The 14,764-nt window shown below is 49.4% G+C and overlaps 7 protein-coding genes across 7 annotated transcripts; 3 read left to right on the top strand and 4 right to left on the bottom strand.

Annotated features, from left to right (window-relative positions):
- Positions 1-204: 204 nt before the first annotated feature.
- SEC5 (Exocyst complex component S5) lies at positions 205-3,324 on the top strand (the record flags this gene model as incomplete). The annotated part of the gene is made up of 1 exon (XM_064895024.1): positions 205-3,324. The coding sequence occupies one exon, from the start codon at positions 205-207 to the stop codon at positions 3,322-3,324; it is 3,120 nt and encodes a 1,039-aa protein (XP_064757711.1).
- Positions 3,325-3,329: 5 nt separating this feature from the next.
- Positions 3,330-4,127, bottom strand: LTR64_000639 (uncharacterized protein; the record flags this gene model as incomplete). Its single annotated transcript, XM_064895023.1, is given in 2 exon segments — positions 3,330-3,619; positions 3,635-4,127. The coding sequence occupies 2 exon segments, from the start codon at positions 4,125-4,127 to the stop codon at positions 3,330-3,332; spliced, it is 783 nt and encodes a 260-aa protein (XP_064757710.1).
- An 855-nt stretch (positions 4,128-4,982) lies between these two features.
- Positions 4,983-5,558, top strand: LTR64_000638 (uncharacterized protein; the record flags this gene model as incomplete). The annotated part of the gene is made up of 1 exon (XM_064895022.1): positions 4,983-5,558. One exon carries the CDS (start codon positions 4,983-4,985, stop codon positions 5,556-5,558), a length of 576 nt encoding a protein of 191 aa, XP_064757709.1.
- Positions 5,559-6,233: 675 nt separating this feature from the next.
- On the bottom strand, positions 6,234-6,846 carry LTR64_000637 (uncharacterized protein; the record flags this gene model as incomplete). Its single annotated transcript, XM_064895021.1, has 2 exons — positions 6,234-6,515; positions 6,577-6,846. 2 exons carry the CDS (start codon positions 6,844-6,846, stop codon positions 6,234-6,236), a joined length of 552 nt encoding a protein of 183 aa, XP_064757708.1.
- Positions 6,847-8,232: 1,386 nt separating this feature from the next.
- LTR64_000636 (uncharacterized protein) lies at positions 8,233-8,778 on the bottom strand (the record flags this gene model as incomplete). The annotated part of the gene is made up of 1 exon (XM_064895020.1): positions 8,233-8,778. One exon carries the CDS (start codon positions 8,776-8,778, stop codon positions 8,233-8,235), a length of 546 nt encoding a protein of 181 aa, XP_064757707.1.
- A 957-nt stretch (positions 8,779-9,735) lies between these two features.
- On the bottom strand, positions 9,736-12,438 carry irc3 (putative ATP-dependent helicase IRC3; the record flags this gene model as incomplete). The annotated part of the gene is made up of 3 exons (XM_064895019.1): positions 9,736-10,083; positions 10,416-12,351; positions 12,404-12,438. 3 exons carry the CDS (start codon positions 12,436-12,438, stop codon positions 9,736-9,738), a joined length of 2,319 nt encoding a protein of 772 aa, XP_064757706.1.
- A 264-nt stretch (positions 12,439-12,702) lies between these two features.
- Positions 12,703-14,364, top strand: LTR64_000634 (uncharacterized protein; the record flags this gene model as incomplete). Its single annotated transcript, XM_064895018.1, has 1 exon — positions 12,703-14,364. One exon carries the CDS (start codon positions 12,703-12,705, stop codon positions 14,362-14,364), a length of 1,662 nt encoding a protein of 553 aa, XP_064757705.1.
- Positions 14,365-14,764: the final 400 nt, after the last annotated feature.

Below are 14,764 nucleotides of genomic sequence, written 5' to 3'. Positions count from 1 at the left end.
TCAACACGCGAGTGGAAAGCACAGCCCAGACTCGCTCTCGATCGGGCTTAGCATGCATTCGTTCCTGCCTCGACACGCGCTGACACATTTGGTTCTCAATCGAGTCTTACCACGAATGAAAGGGTGACTGGCACAGGGTATAAGCTCGAAGGTGTGAGCAAAGACATCTCTGCTATGCAATAATATAGTCACAAGTTTCTAGCCATGTACGCTGTGCAGGGGGCGGTCGACCATAATATTTTGAGCTACTATAATTTGCAGGATCCGAATCCACTAGAGTGGCCGAAAGATTTAGATGACAGCGAAGACGAAGACGATAATGCTAAATCGCAGATCAGACGATCAAAATCGCGGTACTCTGCTCTCGAAAGAGCTGCAAGTGATCGGCGTACGTTGTTACCCGGCTCGCAAAAGACTCGTGATGGAAAAGCCAATCTCGTCCAGAAAGACGAGACGGACCCATTAGGAGGTTCACGAACGGTCATCGCTTCGTTGAGACAGCGTCAACTACCCGTGGACCAAGATGTCCGTCTCAAGAATAGGTTCTTGTTATCGTCAACCACCTTCGATCCTTCTTACTTCCTTTCCCAAGTACATCCGGACGCCTCGGTGAATGACTTACTTCAGGGCTTGCGCTACCTGGAACAGTCGATTGATCAAAAATCGGCATCTCTAAAAGTATTGGTGGAGACAAATTTCGAGCGCTTCGTGCGAGCCAAAGCCACCATCGACAATGTCTACACTGAAATGAGGAATCAGGGCATGGAGATCAACACAAACGCGCCACCAGCCAGTCCACGTGGTTACCGACATTCACGGCAGGTAAGCAGGCAGAGTGGCGCGCATCAAAGAATTACCAGTATCGGGAGTGTAGGACCACCACCTCAACCAAGCAAGAATGCTCTTCGCAAAGAAACGGAGTATGGTGTGGCTGGTGTCAAAGGCCCCCTACTGGAAGTGGCACAGAAAGCCGAAGATGTGTGGGGTCCTGCTTTGAGTGGACGAGAACGTGAAGCAGGTTTGAAAGCTATTGCAGAAGCTGTGGAGAGAGATCGCAACCTATATGAAATTGGTGGAGAAATGAGCATTGCTGCTCAGCAGAAAAACTACGAGCGTGTAGTGGACTTGTATGGCCAAGCCAGGACATATGCAGATCAGGCTACAAGCCTAGGTGAACAGGTGGCGCAGATGGGCCAGACTTTGACCGATGAACAAGTGCATAGATTGCTAGTTACTGGCAGGATGTGGGCCGATGTGCGTGACCAAGTTGAAAACATCAAGCGAGATATCTGGCGCCGATTAAGCAATTTACACGACGTCAACTCACCTCACATTTCGAGCCAAAGCGAAGAACATATGGACCTGATAGGAGTTCTCCTTGAACTTGGAGTCGAAGACAACCCTATCTGGGTGTGGCTGCTTAGCAGGTATGACCATTTGAAGAACAAGATCTCAGCTGTCACAGAGAGGTCCAAAATCGAAATCGAGATCTTGAGGAGAAGGCTTGCAACTGCCGATGCACCACTCCCAGAGTCTGCGGCATTGTACATTCGTTCTGTCGCACGTGAATCACCAGAAGCAGCAGACAACCAAGAGATCCTGGATTTCTGGAGAAGTGTTACAGTCTACGTCAACAAGCTTCTGTCCTTGACACACGGTCTTCTTGGTGAAGTAATTGACTTCTGGGACGTCGCGAAATCTTTCATTGATGGTAGCAAGCAGAAGTCATTGCCTGTTGGGTTCGAAGGTGAGAGTCGCAAGCACCATAGGTTGTCCGATGCGGGCATGAGCGATCTCTCTAATGGCACAGTAGAGCTCGTTGATATGATTCGTGATGCTCTGTCTGCACTGTTTGTCGAAAGTCCGACAGAAGACATATCTGCTATTTTTTCACCCATGACGAATGGCACGCCTCGAACGCCTGCCACCCCTATGTTTTCACCCTCCGAAGGTCGTCTAGGCAATATAGATGAAACCAATATGCCTCCTCTTTCACCAAAAAGGGGCCAAGCCTGGGAGGACTTTGCCTTTTGGCCTCCTCACTCGAATGCGATCAGTGCTGTACAGGCCATCACGAAGATGCTCGTTGCTCTCGGAGTTGGTTGCGGTGAAATGGTGGCTATACAACCTGTACAACATCACAGTACAACACCCGAAAAGATCAAGCGCTTAGTCAATGCAGCACGAGAGCGATGCCTGACTGCTGTGTGTATTGCTTGGTCTACAGATTTGGAGCATTGCACATTTTTAGAAGACTGGTTACGGTCACCCGAGAAGCGAAGTCAGACGAGGCTGCCCACCTATTTTTCGGCATATGAGCGCACGGTGCTTAATGGATTACAGCACATCACATACTACTCCGAAGGCATTACCAAACCTATTGCCAGGTCTTTAATTACACCTCCATCCTCAAAGAACATCCAACTGGTCAGGCAACGGTTCGCTGAGAGTGTGCTCTCAGTACTGAAGGGTATGCTACAGACCTCTGAACAAGGTGTCAAAAGCGACAATGACGAATGGATCCGCATGGCCGACGCTTTTCAGAACAGGACAGGCGATACTGCCACACAAGCCTCGTACAGTATCGATGCTACCAATCGAAACATAAGAATGTTGCTTACGATTGCGAACCTCAAGGTTTTCCGAACAGAGCACATTCCATCTCTTGTCTCAAACTTTGAGACTTCGTTTTCAGTGAAGCTCACAGAAGAGACTGAAAAGATCAATAAGCAATCCTCGGACATTGACCGACAGCTCTTCCAGTCATACACGAGACCAGCCGTCTTTTACATTACTAAGCAAATCAAGAGCGGCATCAACGCACCTACATGGGAACCAAAGACCACAAGTCCGGATCAAGTCAGTCCGTATGTGTATGCTTCCTTGATGGTGCTTGTGAACATCCACACGGAAGTGTCTACGACGGTAGTCCTTGGAACCACTTCAGGCCCTTCTCTTCTGCAGGAGATACTTTCTTACATGCTCGAGAACACATCTCAAGCACTCCTAGATGGCTTCAAGGAGCGCAAGCCTAGCAGATATTCTCTTGCGGCGCTGATCCAAGCTACCCTGGACACAGAATTCATAGCACAAACCATGTCGCAATATGCTAGCAAGCGCACCAATGAGATACAGAACGAGATCTACGTGGAGCTTGATAAAAGAACGACGAACGACGCTCGGGCGGATCTGCAGAAAGAGCTTGGGGTCATGCGAGGTGTACTGAAGAAGCTCCGGGAACAGAGCAGGAATAGCTTCGGTTGCTTCAAGCGTCCTAAGTCTAATGAAAAGCCAAAGACAGAGAGGCAGCAGAGCGAGAGATAATGCATTCATTTCCCACGCCTTCCGCGTCTTGCACGACCTCTTTTGGCCCCTCTACCTCTAGTAGTCCTTGCTTTCTTATTGTCGTCCTCCGTTTCGTCCTGTTGGCTTTCGTTCTCATCCTCGCTACTTTCTTCCTCCTCATCTTGGTCGGCATCTAACATCTCCGTGTCCTCCTCGTCCTTGATACTTGGACTAGCCGCTTTACTTGTTCGTCTACTTCCCTTTCCACTACCCCCTACCAGACTATCTTCATGCTTGACCTCCGCCAGCCTCCTGCTAATCGTCGTTCGCCTCCCTGACGACCTCGTACCACGTACAGAGCCCACGGGACTACTTCTTGGATCCTCACTATCCGCAACCGTGCTCTCACGCTTCCGTACGTCACTTCCATCTCCATTCTCAGACCACTCCTCCTCCCCCTCAGCAAGGCGACGATCCCACATCTGTTGCTCTATACTGTCACCCTTGAGCTCAAATTCTCGCCAGTACTCTATCGTGCCGTCTTCACTGTCGTCAGGCACATCGGCGAAGATGGCATCTTCGCGTTCGTCAAGTGCTTTCAGATCGTAGAGACTTTCGAGTTTGCGCCAGATGCCTTCGACAGTCGAGCAATGTGGGTAATCAGATGCTGGGTGAGGTATGGTGCCGCTGGTGAGCATGAGGTCCAGTATACTGATCATGCGAAAGTGTTTGTGAATGCCGACTGGCTTGTGGTGGATTACTGATTGTAGAAGGCATAGTTCTTGGGGTGTGGTCCATTGGCTAGGATCTGTGGCTGTTTCTTTTATTGTAGTCGTTGGCATGTTGGGTCGTTCGCTTTTAGTGCCTTCTAGGAATGATTGGACTTGAGGTAAGATTCTGGTAGGACCGTGCTTTCCTCCTTGTTGTCTTTCCGTATGTTCCTTCACCGCGGACGCGAATCTCGCGCATCAATCCCAGACGCCCTACCCCAGAATGGAAACGCAATGACGTACTTTGCGCTTGCCAGTGAGATAGACATCTGTACAGTTCCTCAAAGAAAAGAACTTCATCCTCATTGGCTCAATCCTCAGCGACCTTGCTGTCGTTGGAAGTTCCACTGTGGATCGCGTCTAAGCGTGTATCTTCCCGGAACTTGCCGGTATCCGGGTTGTAACTCACTGCAACTACCTGTTACATCCTTAATCCCAAAAATGAATTCTTAATTTGTGCTTTTTGCACTTCGGTGTGTCCTAGGCAGCGATTCCAAGCTGGTGTGACTCACCCCACGAGGACCCTGTCTGTGTTGTTCGTGGTGACAAGAGCGAGTTTTCTCGTCTTCTCGTCTTTCTTGCTCACTCTTCTCCTACTTCCAGGCAAGCGATCGATCCCTTAGTTGGGCCGTCGATTGCTGTATCAGTGCATACTTGGTATATTCTTGCGACGACTTGCAACAACTTTTTTGGCAGTGTGATCCTTCTTACTTCAGAAGAAGATTACTGAACTGCGCTTACATACGAGATCGAAGAGATCAGAGTCGCTTATCGCAAAGACATGCTGTGACAAAACACAACCTACGGTATCAGCACCAGAGCCAGTCCCTTGGGGACATGGTAATTGCCCTCCAGCGGCACCACCTCAACTTCGCATGAAAGTACTCGTCCGGACACAAACGAGAATCACCTCTACACATCATCAAGATGTACGACACCAATCCGAAAGGTTTTCGTGATATGCGCGCTCAGAAACGACTAGCAAATTCCACACAGAAGCGGGGGATATTGAACATATGGTGTCCTGTCCGACACTTTAGACGAGGAGGGAAACAAAGACGAAACCAGTCGCATGACGCCAATTGCGTACAATACGGCATGAAGGCCTATTGGGCCGATATGCAGGATATACAAGAAGCAGATTGGACTCAGCCGGATAAGTTGGGGTTCATCGAAGGGGATCCTGAACTTTGCGATACGGTGTATTGGGACTGTGGCTTTGATGGACATAACATCTTACTGTACGGCGAGCACGATCCAGAAGGGGAGGTGGAGGTTCAGGCTATATTGGCTGGGAGGTTGGACACGTCGCCAGCGTACACCTTGCGCCACATATGGGAGGAGGAAGATGCCCCTAGCTTTAGTGGGAGCGGGTTTTGGGACGCATTCGAACACTCGTTGGGTTCGTCAGGGGTCGTCGTCCGAGACGATGACGCTCAGAGTACTATGAGTGATTTCGACAAGATGTCTGATTTTCCTGGAGCATTTCCAGATCAAGGTTAGGACGTGTTGGGCTAAAACTTTGCCCTGGTATCTTGAGCAACAACTCACCTTGAGATTGGCATAGATTACTCTCAATAAGATCAGTGCTCTCTCATGAAATTGCAAGTCCTGGCCCCATGTAACGGTTCTTAGTATTTCGTGCACAAACGGCGTGGTAGTTGTATATTCCTTTTGCAAAGTGCCTGCTCATTCTCCCCCTAAGTACTCGGGGTCATCCAGCGGATGTACGACGCGATATCAAAACTCCGATTGATGCCTGGACTATGGTCTTGGCGGAGGCAGCAATTCCATAGGAACACAAGTAGTACAGCTCCTTCCACTTATTACTGGTAGTACTTCGTAGTGAAAGATCTCCTTCACCAGAAAACAGGCTTGCTCGTCTACTCAATAACAATTCCAGTTACTTGTCAGGACTCAGAGCGTCCAGCTGCGCGTGAAGATCACCACCAGAAAGTTGTCTCGCCCATCTACCCAGGAACAGTTTCCGCTCATCGTCAGGCTACCAAGCTGTGCAAGAAATGAATCGAGAACTTCGAGAACACCACTGGGTATGACTTCAATTACTAAGTAGCTTCACTACAAACTCAGGAGCTTCACGGCAAAGACCGGACAACCACCAATTCGCGAACCAGCTCAAGTCCCGACACCCTTGGAATCTTTGATCACTCTAGTATTCTACTGTGGAGGAGGAGTGCAGGTCCAGCCTATATCACGACCCCAAGCAATGCTATTGAATTCGATCTCCACAGTCTTGATCTCTCCTGTTTTTGGATTCACTCGGAATCGGTTGAAGCCCTTGACAGGCGAGATGTCTCGTCCAATGCCATCAGCCAACCAAAACCAGTAAATGCTATCGCAGCCCGCTAATATGTCGTAGTCTGTTATGGAGGGGATAGGAGGTGCACCACGAAGACCGGTAAGATAGGTTTGTTTGTCGTCATAGGTGACTGAGCCTTGCTATATAGGGTATCAGCGATGATGTGAGAGGAACAGGGAATGGGAGGAAAGAAATGCTTACAGGATGACCTGCGAGAACGTTGATGCTGTCAGAAGTCTCTGAGAAGCTGTCGTCCAGGAGTACAGAGGCGAGCTTGACGGCGGCGTCTCGGTTGGGGTTGGTGATGACGGACTTGAACTGCTGGACAATCCACGTTGCTTGTTGGCGGGTGAGGCAGGACCCAAGACCCCATGGGTATCCTGGGACTGTCGACTGTCCCAGCCCTAGGAGTGGGTTGGCGAGGGTAGTTGTGGCAGCCGCAGCGGCGATGAGAAGGGATTTGATCTGCATATTGATGGCTGAAGAACGAACGGACAAGATCAGAGATCTTTGTAAAGAGCGACTGTTGTTAGGTGAGATTCAATAGGAGGAAAGAAGTCTTATGTGGAAAGGACATGCTCGTGGCTATATACACCCAGCACTAAGCATATACTTGGCATGGTACCACTGACGGCTACCTCCTCCTTTCAAGCCTTGGTGAAGAATGCCAAGCTTGTGTGTGACAAGTAAGTGAAATTGCACCTCTACTGCTATCCCGCCTTTTAGCTTCCTACACGAACACCGACCCTGCGAGTACGACATCCTTGCAGTAGTGCCTGAGAGAGAGAGAAGGTCACAATTGTCTCAGCGCAAGAGATGAGCACAGGTAGCTTGTGCATAAGTGACCATAGCTAACTTGTGGGTGAGACAGCGGGATAACTTCAAGACATGGCTGAAGTATGGACAGGGAACCACGATCTTGTTCTTTCGACAAAACAGATTGGCGATGGGCAAAGCTGGAGTTCGGTCAAGATATCCGGCTTGCATCGAAGCTTTCGGCCTGTGCCGAGCTGCAATCTCGTTAAAAGGGGGTGGACTTGTACTGGGCACTTGCGAGCTGTAGCTCGTCACACTCGTATTTCAGAGTTTCAAAGGAGAACCTGAATACTGCTGATTCGTGCATACAAAGTTGCCTGCACGAGCCAATATCTTATGAACGTGCAGCAGCTTTACTGCCCATGGCTTTTTGTTGTTGAGAGAATAGTCGTCTCCACAGTAATTTCCTCTCCACACTCGTGATAAGCGAGAGCTCGACGCCACAATGAACATGACTTGGTACTGTGACGCGAGTAGGTCAAATTCTCGACCTCCTCCTTCTTACCTCTTCATCGTCGCAAGCCGTGTGCGACGCGACTCTCGAGCGCCCGTGACTCAACTCGGCATGGTTTGGTGTGATGAGCGCTCCTTGCCAAGATATGAGCTGAACGGGCTTGTCGTCGAAATGCACTTTTGACGATTGACGAGTCCAGGCCCGCCACAGTATCGATAGCAAGCAAGCGTGAAATTCACTGACAGTGTGAGTGAGCACCCACGTGCTGTTTCATCTTCGACGAATGGCTGATATGTGTGGCAGGAAATGGTGGGCCTATTCTGCCGCGCCCCGGAAGGTTCCGAGTCGCTGCCACGATTCGTGTCCGGGCCACATGAACGAGAGGTGCTTCGTGGTGGAAATCACCATTTTGTTAGAGGTACGTATCTTCCAGGTCTACTTGTTCGCTTTAAGCGCTTGTGTGGATCTTCAGCGTGTACACAAATAGTCGAGGCCGAACACGAAAGATGCGGGCTAAAGTCAATGGCGTGCGAGCACACTACAAGATGCTGAGCATAATAAACGACAATATGTTCTATTGTATGTGCTCAATCATCCTCAAAGGAATCGACCATTTTATGCTTAGGTAGACTGAGAGGGTCAACGCACACAAAAGCATAATAATCTGCGTTATCTAAACGCAGCTCCTTGTCGCCTCGACGCCGCTGCTCATCCGTACCACAAACGAAGCTAGGACCAGGTGCAAGTGGGTGATCAACAGGATAGCGCCAGATATGGCCCTCAATCGTAACTTTGGATTGTAATCCTGAAAGGTTCGCATCCAGAAACGTCTGAAGACCTTGGTACAACTCAGAGCTATACTCGTCAGACAGATGCCAGGATTTGACCTTGAGTTGCACCCGCAATTCTGTATAGCGCAAGTCCTCGTATTCCTCTTGGTTGTTGAGGTAGGCATCTAGCATGTCCTGCACCCAAAACTCTGCGTACTCACTCGCAGGATCGTCGAAATGGAAAAAGGTCAATTTGAGCTTGTCTGGTTTCTCGGCATTGGGTTCTGCGTCGACCCGGAACCAGATCAAGTCTGGTACTTCCCTATCAGCTTTGCTGGGCATTTTCGCAAGGAATCTCTCCATGATGTGCTTCGGCGACGTGCCTTTGTGTTCTAAAGGTAATAAAATGGTATGTGAGAGTTGCCTTTCGGTTGTCCTATAGCCTTCTGCCTATGATTGCAGATTTTGGAAGAAGTAGATGAATTGTGGAGGAAGAGAACTTGGTGGGCGCCGATAATATTTGACCACACAATAGTGTGCTGTTACAGTTGACAAAGGTTATGTTCGATGATTCTCTTGTAGACAGGACAAAGCGTTTAGCCCGTCATGCAAGGCGATTATATCTTTGTTTCATCTCTCCTGTCAGCTGCAAACGACTGCAAATATTGGTGACAAGGAGGCAGTGACCAACATCTGCGCTTTGTTGATCGTGTATGCGAGGACTCTTCCACACCAGCGCATCATCGTTTGCCTCTCATATTGTGATCATGAAATGTAGTGCTTTCGTCCAAGTTTCGTGCGAAACACAAAGTAGCAGCCCTCGTGTCTAGTCAGGACATCTTAGCAGTAGCATATGCTGTCACAAATCGTCTTTATCATGCAGACTAGCTTTTCAGATTCCACCATGGGTGGACACACATTGTTGTTGCCTCCAGGATGACTAGTTTCTTGCTTGAGCATACTGCTGTATGTTTTGCGAAGCCACTAAGTCTCATCTCCTAAACACCTGATCCTAAGGTTTTCCACAGTACACTTTCTGAAATCCATCACTAACCAGACTTCGACTACACAACACGCGTGAGATGTCGCAGCTTCGTCGGGTGAATGCCATTCACTTACGAAGAAAATGGTTTGCCAAGCAATGCTGAGGTCGTCTGAGAGATCTTGGTAGTTTCTCCAGATGTGTTGTCTCAGCTCCTTCCCCGCCTGCGCAGCTAGCTCGGTGTCGTGCTTTCTCTCAATGAAATCTGCGAACACTTTCGAATGAGCGAGCTTTCTCGTTCGTCTCATTGAGCCATAGGACGTCTCAAATCCCTGTATTCATTTGAGGTTTGTAAAACGTTTTCTGAGAGACAGAACCTTGTCCTGTGTCGGACATTTGGAGGTGTTGTAGGTTTTTATAGCACAGTCGAAGCATGCCGAGGAAGCGCACGGTATGGGGCTTGCTGTGAGAGGATACAGGGCGTAAGTGCCACTGCCCTGCATGCTCATGACCTTTTTCACTTTATTGCGCACATGGTGGCTGACGAGCATCAGTTCGCGAAGGTTGAAATAGTCGAGAAGCCGGCCATGGTCAGTGGCGTAAGCCTCACGTGTAAACGAGAAACAAAGATCAGGATACTCTGTGACGGTCCAAGGTTCTTCGAAGTACTTCTCAAAGACAAGCCACTGTAGCTCGAGAGGCAGAGCAAGGAATCGAAACGGTCGTTTAATTGAGGTATCCATGATTGCAACTTGCAAATTCTGGAGCGCAAGGAACCTTAAAAGGTGATGGAAGTCGTCGATGGGGGTTGACGAAGAAAACCTTTAAATAGTTTAGGATAGAGACTAAAACCTATGGTGTGGAGACCGCTGTTGCCTGCAAGACCACTCCTACTTCGATCATCAGCACACAGGTTCACTTTCCGACCAACCAGTAACCTTGGACCTACTAGTAAAATGTCGCAAAGCATTTCAGATGCTCAAGACTCGAATCACGCAGTTAATGGTCCCACTCGTACTTGTTCCTTATCCCTAAGACTCCTCGCTTTGTTCAACTCCTTCTCCTCTTTCCTCTTCTTGACGATCAGCTTGTCGAATCTTCCACGCACACCGAACTTGATCTTTGTGATCATATCGCCAGCCTGTCCTTTGGTGAGGTCCTCACTAGTAAGCGGCTCGTCCTCCGTGACGTAACGCAGTTTATTGATAAAGTCAAGTTGACCCTCACTTGCTGGCGAGCTCCTCCAGGAAGAGGACTTAGCGATAAAGAGCCGCTCGAACTTTGTCGCCGCGAATGTATCTGCTGCATTGAGTGCCGATGTCAGTGTACTTGCTGTGGCAATAGTACGTGGCTTAGAGTAGGGTGCTTTGGAGTTTTCGGAAAGTGGAAGAGGATACTTGTAGATGACATGATAGAGTGGTGTCTCGTTGCCGTCCACGACTATGTTGCTTTTCTTGCTAGCTTTATTCGCTTTGGCAATCTCAGCTGGTGTGAGGCGGCGACGTTCGAGGGTAAGGATGCCGCTCCTGGGTGAAAGGATATACTTGTCCGAATCAACCTGAACCCAGGCATTCGGTGACATGGCGCGAACGTGTCGCTCTCCGGAAGTGTCCTCTAGCAGATCGTGGACTGAATCATAATGAGTGAAGGTAAGGTTCCGATTGGGGAAAGCAGAAGCATCTTGACTTCCAAACATTGAGCTTGCGTTCGCCGCCTTTTCTTGAGTATTGACCCTCTGTTCCTTGAGCTTCTCGAGGTCGGAAGATGATGCGTTCTTGACAACTTCACCAGGATCAAGCCCGAAGAGAGTAGGCACAGTCACTATCCCAGTTTCGAGCGATGCCACCATGTCTATAACATGGCAGTCCGCCTTGTTCGGATGCAAGCGCATGCCTCGACCAATCATCTGAACCAGAAGATTGCGTGACTTCGTAGGACGACAGAGCAAGATACAGTCGATGCCGGGTATATCTGTACCCTCAGTAAACACGCCACAATTGAGAAGAACTGGAAATTTGCCACTCTTGAAGGCATCCAGTCTCTCACCTCGAATGTTTTTCTTGGTACTCCCGGTAATAAACTGTGCATCAACGCCATACGTACGAAATGTGTCTGTAAGGGCTGCGACGTGATCCAGGTCAACACAGAATACCAGCGTGGATTTTCGGTCTCCCGCCTCGCTCATCCAAGATTTGACTGTAATTTCGTTAATCTCATTGCTGTTCACGGCCGCGCTGAGCTGAGCCACTGCAAAGTCGCCATCTTTGTTAGACCTGACACGGGACAAGTTTGCACCAGATTTCACAGTAGTAAATTTTACGTCACATAGCCACTTCTCACCAATCATGTCGACATAATCCTTATGATAGACGATATGATCAATTGCTGAGCCCAAGCGCAGACCGTCAAAACGGGAGAAGGTTGCGCTCACACCCACGAGAGCAGGTACCTGCTCCGTGGGTGCAGGAGTTTTCTCGAGTCCGAAATGCTCCAACACCTCAAGATATCCTGAAGCGACAATATGATGAGCCTCGTCCACGAGAACAAGTTTAAAGCTGTCCGGATCGTAATTCTCTAAGCGGCCAAGCTGAAGACTGCGCACGGATGCAACTGTAATGTCTGCTGTCCCAGTCGCATGCTGATCACCCATCTCGATCTCGATGCTCTTGTCTGGGTATTGCCTTCTGCAATGTTTGGCGGCTTGCTCCACGAGCTCGCGACGATGGGCGAGGATCAGGGTCCGCGTCGCTTTCGTGTTCGTAGGCTCGAGTCGATTGATGAGCTGAGTGAAGATGACTGTCTTTCCACTACCCGTCGCTAGGGAAACTCCCAACCGCTTGTGGCCATTCTTGAGGTATGAGAGAACAGACTGGATGCATTCTTCCTGATATTCTCTTAATCGTAGTTTCTCTTCATATGCAACGGCAGGTGTGTCAGCCACGACCGTCGCCAGACTGCGTTGCCAGACACGAGGCCTGGTTACAGCTCGGCACGACCATGATACACATCTTAGCCATCTCCTCGAAGCCAGCATGCTTCATGGTGGCTTTGTATGGGAGGAGAGAGGGTCGATGTGGTTAATGTCGTCAACGATAGCAGCAACAAGGCTGGCTTACGAGGCTGGCTTACGCCGAACCGAAATATGAATGTTTGAACCCATGCACTTTCTTACTCAGTAAGTGACAGAAGTCAGGAGTCAGGAGGCTTCACTGTTGATTTATCGACAGTGTCTAAGATGACTTCAGTAGATCACCAGAGCTATTGTCAGTACAGCGACCACGTTGCTGTACCGCCACAGCACGAACATGGACCTTGACGTTGAGAACGATGCTTTGGCTGAGAAGAGCCAACCTAAGATTCGACCTAGTGTGACCACCTCCATTAGAATCTCTAACGCGAGCGCCAACGATATGTTAACCGCTGATACCACTGCTCACGTCTTGAGCGCCACCAATAACCATGGCAGCGCCAGATGGGGAAGGCTTGCCAAGTCCTACAGTGACCAATATGTCGAGCTCTTCACTGCTGAGTACGAAAGAGGAGAAGTGAAAAGACCTCTCGAAACAAGTCAGCTTGGATCTGTGATCTGGACTGGTGAAGAGAAGGAGACTTTCTTCGAAGCATTGGCTCGTAAGGGTCGCCATGATCTTCAGGCTCTGTCTAACCTCGTTGGTACTAAATCTGTCGTTGAAGTTCAGGATTATCTATACAGACTTAAGGAAGCTGAACGCGAGCGACACATGTTTTTCAAGCACGCTAAGCGAATCGCTCACCCCGAAATCGACGCTGCTATTGATATCGATGCCGAGCTTGAGGACGAGCTCGAGGAGGCGGCTGACGCTCTTGCAGCTCTTCAGGACTTCTACGATGAGTCTGCGGCCAAAAGCAAGGGCGCGGGTACGCAAGTCATCGATTCAGCATTTGCAAGCACTATTGATACAGCAAATGACGCTAAAGAAGATGGACACCAAGAAGAAGACTTGGATACAGACGACGATCAACATGGGCTCCAACTCTTTCGATTCGATATGCTTCTTGAACTCAGTAGGGCATTGTTCATGAATATGCCGAACTCTAGTCAACATCACCACTGGCTTGAGATAGCTGAAGACAATGAGGAGCCTTCAATCACCATCGACGCAGTGGAGAGTCTGTTCAACCTTGTCAAAAGCATAACTCAGCGTATACTACAAACTGCTATCTTCCTAGCGCAGTCGCGGATACGATCTACCACAATCGCGAATTACTCGCCTTCCAACGTATTGAAGACTGACGATATTGACGCTGCATTGAATGTACTACGCATGCCTGCTGACTCCTTCGATTACTGGATAGACTACCTGAAGCGAAGCCGGTCACAAATCGTTCTAGGCGGTCACAGGAAAGGGGAGCAGAAAGCAATTTTGGCGCTGGGAGACGCTCAAAGGATGTTGTCTGTGCGGGGCACAAGAGGTAGAAGACGATCTCTCTCCGCAATCAATATGACCTCTCAAAAGCTGAATGGAGATGCAGGGCACATTGAGGAAAGAACAGATCAGCATTTTGACGTTATCAGTGACGACGACGACGCCAGTCACAGCTTTGAAGCAAGCCGGACTGCTCAATCCTTGGACTTTGATGGAGGTTCTCACGCCGAAGAAGAAACGGCCTCAGGAAATGATCGCAGACATTCGGATGATGATACAGATAGAAGTGGTAATTCGCAGCGCGGCCTTAGTGGTGGTCGTCTGAGTCACAAGCGACGCCGTCTGATGTTGGAAGAGGCGGAGGACGAATTTATGGAAAGTCTGGATCACGCAGCTAGCATTCGAGAAGGCAACTACATACGCTCGCTCCTTGGCATCAACATCGGAGAGGGTGAACTTGACTTCGAGCCAGGACGTAGGCCGCCAAAGTTCAGGAAAACGAGGGAGGAATTGGCCGACTGGACAGACATAAGTTACAAAAGTCCTTGGGAGCACGGCTGAAGAACTGTGTGTCGAGAGAATATATCTCGGTTGATCCTGGAAGTGGGGCGATGATGCTGGCAATCGTCACGGGCCAAAAGCCAAATTAAGCTTAATTGTTAGCTGTCGATCTCCCGCAAAGCTCCCAAAACATGGAGTGTACAACCCGAAGAAGCACGACGCGTGCCTTCCTTCACTCCTTCACTCTGTCTCAACTTTTCGTGAGTACTGATTACAGTCACTGAGGCTTCTGCCTACACTGGCACCATGTGAGTTTTATACAGAACTTGGTCTGTGCTAACAAACAGCACGACGCGTGATTGACGCGTCGAGACGAGCATTACTTCTTTCCAGCCACGTCTTCCTCCACAAGAGGTCCACTTGACACTTCTACACGAACGTGACACGACTTGTCTGCTAA

Source organism: Lithohypha guttulata (assembly GCF_036872675.1).
Source record: "Lithohypha guttulata strain CCFEE 5908 chromosome Unknown scaffold_1, whole genome shotgun sequence".
In the NCBI taxonomy this organism is placed as follows: domain Eukaryota; kingdom Fungi; phylum Ascomycota; class Eurotiomycetes; order Chaetothyriales; family Trichomeriaceae; genus Lithohypha; species Lithohypha guttulata.
Note: the sequence above shows the minus strand (reverse complement) of the source record. Positions and strands in the feature narration are given on the sequence as shown.